Source organism: Cyanistes caeruleus, chromosome 5 (assembly GCF_971803275.1).
Source record: "Cyanistes caeruleus chromosome 5, bCyaCae1.hap1.1, whole genome shotgun sequence".
Lineage (NCBI taxonomy): Eukaryota > Metazoa > Chordata > Aves > Passeriformes > Paridae > Cyanistes > Cyanistes caeruleus.
In genome coordinates, this window is record NC_141705.1 from 38,817,525 (window position 1) to 38,830,000 (window position 12,476).

At 37.4% G+C, this 12,476-nt stretch overlaps 1 protein-coding gene across 1 annotated transcript in view; it reads right to left on the minus strand.

Moving 5' to 3' along the window:
- Positions 1 to 12,476, minus strand: part of CPE (carboxypeptidase E) — a 55,649-nt gene that overhangs the window by 14,129 nt on the left and 29,044 nt on the right. Inside the window, exons 2-5 of the mRNA XM_086891110.1 lie at positions 4,912 to 5,108; positions 2,916 to 3,083; positions 1,884 to 2,001; positions 665 to 847 (exon numbers count right to left, since the gene is read on the minus strand). Of these exons, the coding sequence (XP_086747236.1) occupies positions 665 to 847; positions 1,884 to 2,001; positions 2,916 to 3,083; positions 4,912 to 5,108 (666 nt within the window). The remainder of the gene's footprint in view (positions 1 to 664; positions 848 to 1,883; positions 2,002 to 2,915; positions 3,084 to 4,911; positions 5,109 to 12,476) is intronic.

The window sequence follows — 12,476 nt, forward strand, 5'->3', positions numbered from 1 at the left end:
ATTTCAGGATACTCTCCTGGACTTCGGGAAAATTAGCCTGGACATGCCCATAGTAGCTCTGCTGCTCCTCTTAGCACAGAGGGCTCTACCAAAGTGTAGGGAAACAGCACCTGGGCAGGAATCAGGCACTAACCAAGCCACAAAGCATGGAGATGCAAATGGAAGTATCTTCATGGCTGGTTTTGCTCCCATTAAAATCCAAGGCCAAACTCCCATTTTCAATAACACTTCAAAATCAGGCAACCAGGCTTCCCTGCTTCCTTCATCTTGGATGCCTTCTTTATTGAGGTTCAAAGGAACCATCACCAGCCTGCTCTAATGAGGTTTTGTCAGGGATTTCTCACTCTTTTCTTAACCCCTCCCCACCTAAAACAAACTCCCATAATATTTCATGATAACAGAGCTATCATTTGCCCACTGAAGAACTATTAAATGTGCATTGACCTGAAGCCTTAACACTGTACAAAAAGCAATAAAAAGGAGAATTTTAATGGTTATCACAGTGAGCTTTATCAGATTTTACAGATGTACTGTGGTGAATGATCAGTCTTTGATTTAGCTTTAAAAAGGCTAAAAAACCAAAAAGGCTAAAACCAAAAGTTGTAGATAACACAACTCAAGCTCAGAATAGCCAGTGACACAGACTCCTGTGGGGTGGGCTCACCTCCTGGGACACTGTACCACGCACCACCATTAGTTGTTCCATCCACAAAGCTGCTGTCATCATCATTTTTACGACATGGTGGTCTGTTTGGATCAGACATAGCAGGGTTAAAGGAAGAGTAACTGCGAGCCAGGCTTTGAAAAATAGCATCATCGGGGCAGGAGCTGTACTCATGAGCACTGCCTAGGGAGGAAAAAAATTCCAGGAACAAGGATTATTAAAAGGGCAGTCATAGTGACTAGACTCACATCTTAGGTCACCAGCACCACACAGCAGAACTGTGCCTAAAAATACTGTGTGCACAGGTAAGTGTCCTACAGCACCACAAGTTAATATAGCATTATCTTTCTAATGTTAACATTTCCCCATGACTTCATCAATTGTTGCCCTATCATTAAAGTGGCTAATCACAACAGTCTTAATATTTTTGAAAATATGACTTTAAAAGTGCAAAACTTAAGCTATTCTAGGCTTTAGATGTTTTTAGATGAACACACAGTTTGAAAACACAGATGTCTCCCTAAAGAGTTTTATAGTCAGATATTAGAAGGATTTGCAATTAAGCCGTGATAAAGTCAAATGAAAGAAGAGAATCACAAACAATATAATTTCAAACTTCAGTCATGTGTTCATCCCACTGTAGAAGAAAAAAAAACAAACTAATATTGCTGTATACTTTATGATAATGTGATCCTTTTTACTCTCTTTAATGTGATCCTTTTTATGAAGGATCAATACTGATAATGGCAACAGTGGTAGTTGTTTCTGTTAGCACCCACTGCTTTCAGAAATTCATTTTTTACAGGTGCAAGAAAGCTTAACCCAGACACATCTTTCTCACGCAATTTAACAGGGTACAAACAGCCCCAGCTAATTTAAGAGCTAAGTTGCCTTGATTAATACATCTGAAGGACTATGATTCCCTCAGGTATGACATCATTTTTGTCACGTAAACCTACTGAAACAATCATCTTCAAAACTCGAAAATATGGCCATACAGTGACAAACTTGAAACATGGTATTAGGATGAAGAAATAAGTCATTACAATGCAATGACTATAAATAACATTTATAATTTTTTTTTCAATTTTTATATGGTTTTGCAGTGTTTTGCGATTTTGTTTGCAAGGTTTATAAAATGGATCTTAGCTAACAGTGAAATAAATATAGAATGAAATTTCTATCTCCTACTGTTTCATGTTAACTTCTATTTACATACCACTCCGAGTCTCATCATAAGGATAATTTGCAACGAGGTCTCCTCCATGAAGATTGGCAGAGAGCACAAAAGGAATGTCCATAATCCAGTGAATGACACCTTTAGTTTCAGGAGCAAGCTGCAACAAAAGAGCATTGCCAGCAGTTACAAATCAAAAATCCAATGTAGAAACATTCAATGAAATACAGTGAGCCTAATTATTGACACATACACTGTGCAAGACAGCAATTTTATTCTGGCTTCAGAGAAAATTAAATCAGTCTTTAAATTAGATTTATAATTATATTAAGTGGATTAGTATAAGTCCAAGACTGGTGTCAGCTATCTCAGAATAAGACTACAAAAAACCAATCTTTTACTTCTTCCCATTATGGATAAAAAAGCCTACCCAATTTTTTTAAAAAATGGAAAAATAAAATAATTAAAAATAAAGGTTGCTGCAGTCTTTTCTCTGCATGGAAAGTAAAATCACTTTATTAATATTTTGAATTTGAAGACAGAACACAGTTATTAAGGCCACAGTCTTATGGGACTGCAGTCACAACACTTGATTTTATAGAACTTCCTCTGGGGATAAACACAAGAAGATAAAAATCCCTCCAGATATACAGCTGCATATTAAAGGCTTAAACTCAACAAAAATGCATATGTTGTACATGACAATAGCTATCTAGCTAGAAATATAATTAAGCACAATACACAAGTGAATTTCTGGCAATTGTAAAAATGCAAAATATTTGGAAAACCAGCTTAAAATCAAGAAAGACAGCTGTACAAAAAATAATATAAAATATCTTTTGACTGAGAAATTGTCTAAGAATTAAGATGGATCAAAAGAGTTTGCTACAGCAATCCATTCTGAGGAAAAATTCAAGAAGCATCAGATGGATAAATTTAATAAAATGGACAAAATATTCAGAACAATGTGAACAATAAAGACCATACACACAGCTCTTAGAGGTCACTACTGTTTGCTTACATAAAAGAGAAGAAATGGCTATGTCAGTGACCCAACATTCAGCCTCTACTTACCTTGGGATTCTGGTCCACAGCTTTTTTCATGTTCTTCAGAAGATGGTTGTTTGGGCCACCTTCTTTCTCATTAACGTAAACTATTCTATCGAGATCGGGAAAATTTCGGTTTAGGTCTATCCCTTGGGCATTGCTTCGACCAACAAACCAGTCTTTAAGTTCACCAGGCTAAATGAGGAAAGGGAATACAAAGAGAAGGGAGATGAGTAGATTCAGGAGATTACATATCAAGCTTTATATGGGTATGGTTACTTCTCATGTGCTTGAGAATAAGAAGGGGTGATGTGGGAGAAAAATCTCCTGAGGCACCAAGAGCTGAGTCTGTCACCCCTATTCCTCCCTAAAGCTTGGTGGGTACAAAACCAACCTCTGTTTCACTGAGCATCTTGCAGGTGAGGCTTATTCTCTTACTCTTGAGGCTGATTCTCAAATGGCACACTTGGACTAAGGATGACTAAAATTACCAGCATTATCAGATTTTTCAGGGTCAGTGGTGTCTTCCCCCCAGACCTGGCTTTTCCCCATTGCTTCATGCCCTGACTTTGAATTACAGATCTCACTGCAGCAAGAGTTACAGCACCTGTAGATTTATCTGGAAGCCACAAGGAATGTTTGCACTTGTTTCAAGTTCTTCTAAATAACTTCAGGGTAAAGAAGGACCTTAATCTTTAATTGAATCTTTTATTGTGTCTGTCAGTGTTGTTCACTGAAATGGTAGAAATAAGAATTTTTGCAAATTTATTTCTTTAAACTGATTTTCTAAAATAAGTTTAGGTTTTCATTAAGGAAATGCCTTCAGAATGCATAGTTTTCCCCAGCTTCTCTCTGTAAGCTTTCAGTGCTCTTTAATGTAGGTTAAGTTTGGTTACTGGTTTTAATACTGGGCTATACTGAATCTACACACTCTGTGTACAGGATCAAGGTATTCTAAATGAGAACAACAGTACTAAATCTGATCTTATTATAAGTCATATTTAAAGGCAACCATATAAAAGCAGGTGTACTTTGGCTAAGGAGCAAAAGTTTAAAATAATATTACAGAACCTCTACGGAGAGAGATTTCAAAGTAGCAAAATGCCCAAGCTAAGGACAGCTTCTGCTTCACTGCCACGAGAGGGAGATATATGACCAAATATAAGGAGTGTGCATATTTTTAGAGACTTCATGAAAATCAGTTTAATAAGGACCTTAATAAAGTTTTACTTATTTAATCATAAATAGCCACATGACAACTTTCAACATTTCAATATTAATTCTAAAAATAAATAAACCTTGTAAGCAAGGAAATTCTTATTTTTGTTTATATCAAAACACCAGAATCTGTATAACAGGGTTACTATTTGACTTCCATTTGCTAATTATGCATTAATGCATTATATGTTTCTTGACTGAGTCATCACCCTAAAATGCATACTAAATTTTCTTGACGAATACCTTAATTAAAAGTTAATAATTTAAAAGTTTACTTTTTATAATAAATATAACTTTTAATAATAATTAAAAGTTTAATAATTAATTAAAGTACCTCACACATGAAATTAAGAATCAAAGTTATTAATATTAAAAAGATGGCTCATAACGTTTGTTGTTTCGGGACCAAGCTCTGGTGAATATGAATAATTTTTTTAACTGGAATATCCTTAAAAAAACAAAATTTCCCTTTTCTAGCACTTTTGAAACATCATTTATTACTAGTTTAGGAAGTTACGTGTTTAAGAAGCGGTTCAGTCAGTGAACTTAGATGAAAGAATATTTATGAAACATAAACATAATTACATTTTAAAATCACAGGAAAGAAGGCTACTTGTTGAAAAGTCAAGCATAAAATCCTCCTTGTTAAACATAACAAGCCTAATGTACTATTAGTAAATAGTTTGGTTATGTTGTTCCATTCAACAGTTGCCACCAGGAGTCCATGTGTCTGTAAAAGTGTTAGTCCATTATGGTAAAGCTGACAGACATTGCTAGCTATTCTTACACACAGAGCCTTACAAACCTGGGATGCTGCCTTCTCAAATCCATCTGGGTTCAAAGACGGCATGATATGGATACGTGTGCTATGGATCAGGTTGATAATAGTATCATTTCCTTTCTGGTATTCATTACACAAGTACTGCGCCAAGAAGATGAGTAACTCCCTTCCAACAGCTTCATTCCCATGCATATTCCCAACATATTTAAATTCTGGCTCTCCTGCAAGAAAAAGGAAGAACATGTCTTAGAACAACATAAAAACATCACCCGTGGACTGGATCACACACCTGAGATGTGGGTATGACTGTTACTACAGCTGGGCATGGTATTCCCAAGGATCTCCTTCAGAAAAAGGGATTTTGGGCTTTTTCTAAACTCTAGCTTAACAAATGCTAATTGATATTCAGCTGTTTGCCAAAGGCAGAGTGAGAAGAACAGAAGACAGCAGTGTGCCAAAATAAATGCTAAGCACCGACATTAACATTACTGCTGTTCAGATCTAATGCAATTGATGCATCAATACTACAGAAGTGTGTCTTGATTACATAGTTTTAAAATATATAAACTGACATTAACAGAGCTTCTTGTCTTAGCTATTCTCTCCAAGATTAGGCTAAGCACATTCTACTACACATGCATTAAACTGCAATTTTTTCACAAAAGCAATGTCAGTGAACAGCTGTTGATCACAGTGATCTGAAAAATCTTACTCAGCACGTGCTTTGGATATTCAGTGCAGACTTTATGAACCAAGTGCAACAACCTAACTCATAAAATCAATAATTTCCAATTAACATTCTAATAAACAGAATTAAATGTATGCTTAAATATCCCATATATAATATCTATATCATATATCTATATTGAATGTTTGTGTGTATATTTAATGTAAATTTTATACATATTAAAAAGCCATACAATACACATATATTCAATATATATTCTCTGTATAAAAAAGCCATCCAGTTTTCCCAGCTGCTAAATAGTCTCATTCTCATGACCATAGACATTAAATAGACCACATAACATATGTCTTATGGAGCAGTGAAGGATTTACCTTTTAAAAGACTACATTTTGGGCCCTCATTCCAGAGAGGTTTTAGTGTACATGTAAATAACTGAACAAGATCAAGAGGGATGTCCTGGAACTAAAATGAGGAATATGCTATTTTCTAGGCTGAAGCTCCTTTTCACTTATATTTTTCCTTTAAAAATGCAGTTCTGTTGTAACTGCTTTAATCAAACATTCAGTTAATTATAGTCTCTGTGGATCTTCAACCACACTTTGTGATAGCCTTTAGCACTATTAAAGGGGCAAATTCAAGCCAGGAAAAATGTTACACAAACAAGACCTAAGTAATTGCTAATCAAGCATGCAGCCATATCTACTTATTACCCTTCAGTCTGTGCCTGTTAACCTTAATCCAGTGATAAGATGCTAGCACACACAGTGCTAATAATACCATGTCTTCCTCTCCTTCCAGCTAAGTTGGTTTTATAAATATGGATTCATCCCTGAAATGCTTTGCTAGACAGGTTTAAGTTTCCTAATTTGAGTGAAACAGTTTCATTTTATCTGACCAAGAGAATACCATTACTGTCACTAAACCCCTCCATTTCCTCTTTTGGCATTGAGATCCTATTTACTGTCTCTCTCTTTGTGCTAATACCAGGGAATGCAAGAGGTTTAATCATCAAGAATAATCAGACCACACAATCAACCTGATCCCATGAAAACAGATGGATGGTATATAATGAAATATGCAGCACTGCACATCCCATGTACTCAGAATACTCACACACACGTACATTGGCATCTTACTTACGGGGAAAATGCTTCACAAGCTAACAGGAAAAATTGTTACTCCTGTAAATATGAACACAGCTGCATTTTGCACCTGTGCTTTTCCCCAGGACGTACCTAAGGAAGCCTGAAGGAGAAACATTTTCTTCTGATTCCCAGACCTGTGCATTAATCCCCCACCTTTCCAGCCCACTTGAATTTTACAGGCCTGGTTCAAATGAGTAAAGAGAAACATATGTTTCCCACAGGGTATTACTTGGCCTTCCCCTCTAACAATCGTTAACAGTGTTTAGAAGGGCTCATGGAAACAGTCACACAGGGTCCACAGTGAGCCAAGAGTACACCTTTGTATCTTCAGTAGCAATGACCCACCCCAAATGAGCCAGGAAGAGGTAACCAGTCACTGGAAATATAGAAAGTGTTTCCTATGAAAAGTGATTGAAGAGGTCAGCCCCATTTTCCTTAGGTCAAATATACCAATCATCGTGTCCTGGAGGGCTTGGTCAGGACAGCAGTACTTCCCAACACCACAAACAAGGCAGTGATTTTCAGTGAAAGGGAACAACGACGGTTTATGGAGTGATAAAGAAAAATTACACAACTCCTAACACAAAATGTGAAACCAGTATTCAAAGACTCCTCTTAGCACTGAGGTGTCAGCACAACTCCTAAGTTTTGCTAGCAGATCAAGAGTTAAAGATTAGTTGAAGTATCTAAAAGCAAATTTAAAAAGTATGAGAAGGAAAATATAACAGCTGAATAACAGCCCTGCTTCAAAATGTAAATTCTGTATTTATATTTTATCTCCCTTGGGCATTTATTTATCCCAGTCTCTGAAGCAAATACACCCATTTCCTATCCATCCTATGGCTGAAGAGAACCAGGATACCCGGTCCACACCTGTCCATACCTCTGACAGCTCCCAGCCCTATCACTTTCTTAATTCTAGGCACAGCAACCAAAGAAGTACTGGGTTTCTGCTCAATATAAGTACTGAATTTCATACTGTATATAAAAATCTTAGGAAAACTCATTCATTTCATCAGTGCAATGCAGCCAGCATTCCACGCCCACCACTGCACCAGAAAGAACCAGCTGCTGCTGCTGCTGCTGCTCCTCCACTGCACAGGCTAACAAATACCTCAAAAGCCAAGGCTGCCAGAAATCAGGTCATTCAACCTTAGCACTTTATGGTTTCCCCAGTCTAGTCATAGAATATGTCCTGCTACACCATTTCTATAAGTTTCAGCCTTCTCTATAGAACATTCCAGCCCGTGGAGAAAACAGTCTCTGGGTCACCTGCTCCCAGCACGATACTTAGCTGGAGTAGGAGCTCCTCTTCTCATTAATCCTTCATGAACCATTTAATGCAGACCTTAATCACCCTTCGTAAGGTTCCGTAACTGCAATTGCCTCATAGATTTTTTATTTTTATTTTTTTTAATTAAAAGACTCTGTAAATGTCAGTTTGATGAAGAACTTTTAAACAGTGTCTTCAAACCAGTAGAAAAACTTCTCTTCCACTGCAGAACTGGAATTGGCTTTAAAGAAGAAGAAGCTTGAAGAAATAATAACTGCCTTTTCTCAATTATTTGACCCCCACAGAAAAAAGTAAGATTTCATGGATTCCCAAGGTCTAAGATAAAATAAACACTAAGGAACATTTACATTGTCTAAATATTTAAAATTCTTCTTTAATGAATTTCATTAATTTTTTGATGATAAATCTTGACAAACAATAGCCTGTCATTCACAGTAGCAAAAGTATGACAAAAAATGTATGGCATTTATAAATTCTCACACCTAATTTCAGCTCAGATACAGAGGTTCCTGGTAAGGAATGAATAAGTGAATTCTAACATAAGGAATGAGATGCAGCAATCAAGTTTACAAATATCAGTAATTCCAGTGAAACCTAAGCCATCACATCATAATGGCTTTTAGAAGGCTTTTGCACGCCTTTGGATAGACTACGTGCGGTACATCCGTTACAACCTGATAAACGATTGAGGAAAGAAGTATTTTAAAACACTGTGCTTTTCTGGTGCCTGGCAAACATTGTGAATGTCACCATTCTCTTCTGCAGTTACTGTCAGCAAAGGTCATCCTAGGAACAGCTTGTACATCATTAATGCTAGACAGGTCATCCAATTAACAGTGACTAACCGCTGCCATTTTCAGGTCAGGCTGTATTTGTGCAGTAAAGACAGCAATTTTCTAAAACAAAGGAACAAGAAATTTACCACCTGCTAATTATATATCCTACGAGTCAAGGCAACGTCCTGCCACTAGCTGTGCTCTAATGTCAAGTAGTTAGCCTTGAAATGTACAGTATTTCACTCGTGGAACTGAAAGCCATGTGGGAGAAAAACAACTGAGTCCCAGGAAGTTTAAGTGCGTAAGGAACTCGTTTGCAAACCAGCCTCAAATATCCTTAAAAACTGGGTCCTTCTGCTTTCCTGTATTTCTGATGGAAAAGTCAACAACATTCCTGAAATAACAGATTTAGTGTTTCTGATTACTTACAGTTGCTTGCCACTTTTAATATGGTAACCAGCGAACTTCTCATGTAGATAAATGGCAGAAAAAAAATCTCAGAACCTTGCTGGCAAGAAATTCATTCATTGAATGTTATTGGAGACTCTTTTACACTTCAAATTATTTTATTATCTGGAGACCAACTACATGGAAAACCAAAGATTATAAAATGGGTTTCTCCCTCAAATATGAAAAACAGAGAGTAAAAGAATAAATGAAGATGCCAAATAAAAAAGTGAACAAATTAGAAAATTAAGATTTCTAATCCCGTGTAAACTAAACATCTTGAACCTGCCTCATAACAGAATTTCAATGGAAATGTTGATCTCCACAGTTTGTGGAGAAAATGGCATTGGAAGACAGTCACAATGCAGTATTAGTTTCTAAATCACTGCATAGGCTTTATGTAAATTTAGGAAAACATTTACTAAGATGGTAGCATCAGTCTAACCTTGCTGAACAAGAAACTACTGGAAGTTTCCCTGGTGGCTTACATCAAAGCAGAAACAGGACAACAGTCAACACCAAAGATTTTTGAAAAAACTAGTATTTCCCTTTCTTGCCATTAACTGCTGGAAAATACACTGGAAGAAAACAAGATGAAAAGAATATCAAAGATCTTTTGGCAACCTCTTACTTTAAAAAACCATATGTACTTTTAACAGATATGATTTAAAACCAGTTTCAAGCTCTTCCTGGAAATTTTCATAATTACTTGAACACTACTGCTTAAAATCAAAGTTAATAATAAATCCTGTACACATTATACACATTAAATTTGGAGTGCAAGCTCACAAGCAGCAGCTGTTTCTGCTGGCCTTGACATGTACAAATTAAGATGCGATCCCCATTCTACTGAGTACAAAGCCTGTGAGCTGGGCTTCAAACTAGGATCTTACGTGTCCTTGCATTGGAAATTCAATTCTCCAGACAGATTACCTCATGCCCAAGACAGCTATTTCCACCACAAAAGTTCTGGATGACTCAGTGCTCTCTCCAGGTTCCCAACAGCCCACTCTCACCCCAGCAGCTACAGGACTTGGCACAGTCTCCCACAAAAAGTGGGCAAAGCATCTGCTCAGTTCCACCTACAGCTCTTTGCTGGCACATCCCCGTGATCTTTCCACACAATATGCTGCACTTACACTGAAGTGTTGCACAGTGTAGCACTGCATCCAGCATTTTGGGAAGTAAGCCCACCTGCTTTACCACAGTATACAACAATTTTTGCCCACTAGATTGGTGTTACTGTGCACAAATTGATGGTTCTATCCAATACAGGTGGTGATGATCCTTTAAATCATAACAAATCACTTGTAAAGCAAAACAAGTTTGTTTATTTAATCAAACCCTTTTAACTGAATAAGAAACACTGGAATGTGATATGCACAAACTCCTCATTTTGTGTAAATGTGTTAAAAACGCCTCTCAAGTTCAAAGCATATTTTAAAAATCATCAGAGTTTTAGAAGCAACAAATAACCTTCTATATATACATCTCGATTAACCAAATTAGTTTTATAACAGATTGCATTTCTCCTGCCCTAAGAAAACTAAATAGGACTTTGCATTTACAGAACCCCTTAGTGTTACAGCAGCAAGTATCATTAGCTCAGCACTGAAGATGAGGTTCCTAAAAAACCAAACACAAAATTGTTTTTCACCCTTACCAATCTGTGAACCAGCCTTGCATTGGAAATTGGGTGTGGGAATAAGGGTGGTCTGCCACCCTTACCAGTCTGTGGCAGACCACAAAACAGGGTTTTTTTGCCAAACAGTTTCTGCTTTCACTGCTAGGAAAAAACACGGACCAAAACATACCCTGGCATTCTTTATAAATGACACTGGCACTACAAAGATGTCATGAGTAACTCTCTGTCCACTGTGATGCTGGCTCTGGGATGTAATAGATTCATCACTTCCACTGTGCTCTGTAGGAGAGGATGATTTTCCAATTATAACAAGTGAATTTTCATTTCAAAAGCACTCACTGTATCCCTCAAGTTTTGGTTGGCAGATAGAGCGAAGATTTTTTTTTTATTTTCAATCTATCAATTTATCATCAAAATAAACTCAGCTATGAGAAAGCTAATACATAATTTAGACAGGTATTCATGATGTTCCTCATCAAGTTCACTTTAACAAGCTTTCTCTTTTCAGCAAACTCTAGAATCAGCTTTTTTACTTCAGCTACGAAGCTGCCAGTTATCAGAGCACTTCAAAGGGACTGAACTCAACTATTTCATTCCTTTTACTTGTAATAAATATATGGGGAATTTCAAAGCTAAACTAGTTCAAATGCCTGCTGCCAGCAGGAGACACATTTGGGCTCTGCTTTTTCTTATCCTCATTTCATGAAGAGAAGAAATAAAAATAAGAAAAAACCCCACAGCATTTATATCTCGATTCCAGGCTCTAAAGTCAAAGAACTAGGCAGGAATGCTGGACAAATAATTAAAAAAATGAAAATAAAGTCTCCCTTATTGCTGGAAACAAACAAGGAAAAAGTCAGTGAAAACATGTAAATAATTCTTTTTCAGTAAATTCTACAGGCCAAATTAAACACTGCTATGTAGGTTTAGATTAGAAGAAATTCTTTACTGTGAGGGTGGTGAGGCACTGGAACAGGGTGCCCAGAGAAGCTGTGGATGCCCAATCCCTGGTCAAGGCCAGGTTGGGTGGGATCCATAAGGCCCTGTGCCCACATCAGGGGAGCTAGAACTAGATGATCTTTAAGGCTCCTTCAAGCCCAAACCATCTGTGATTCCCCCTGCCATGCAGGTGGCCAAAAGCACAGAAGTGCAGACATGAGCTTGTGCGGCAGCAACTTCCGAGCTGGAAATGACGGACACTGTGATTTTCCCAGCAGTGCCCAGAGCATAAAGCAATTCTGAAAAGAGCTGAGGGAGTAAAGTCAGGCCAGGGCTCCTCCTCTGTAGCATCATTCCCCAGAACTCACTGCAATTTTCCAGGAGGAATGCAAGCTTGGGCAGCATTCAGGGCTGCACTGCCTTGGGCCCTGGGCTTCACCAGCACATGCAAAGGAAACACAGAGTTCATCTTCACCCAGCAAAACTCCGTGCATTGCTCTCTCCGTAGAGGAGAGCTAATTCTGACTAGAAAAGTACAACAACTTCTGTCACAAGGACATTTTGGGTCCATTGTGGGAAATGTATTTTCTCTGTTTAAGAGAAATAAGAAATAACTAGTGATAAGCCTCCAGATTTGCTTCCTGGATTTCCAGGA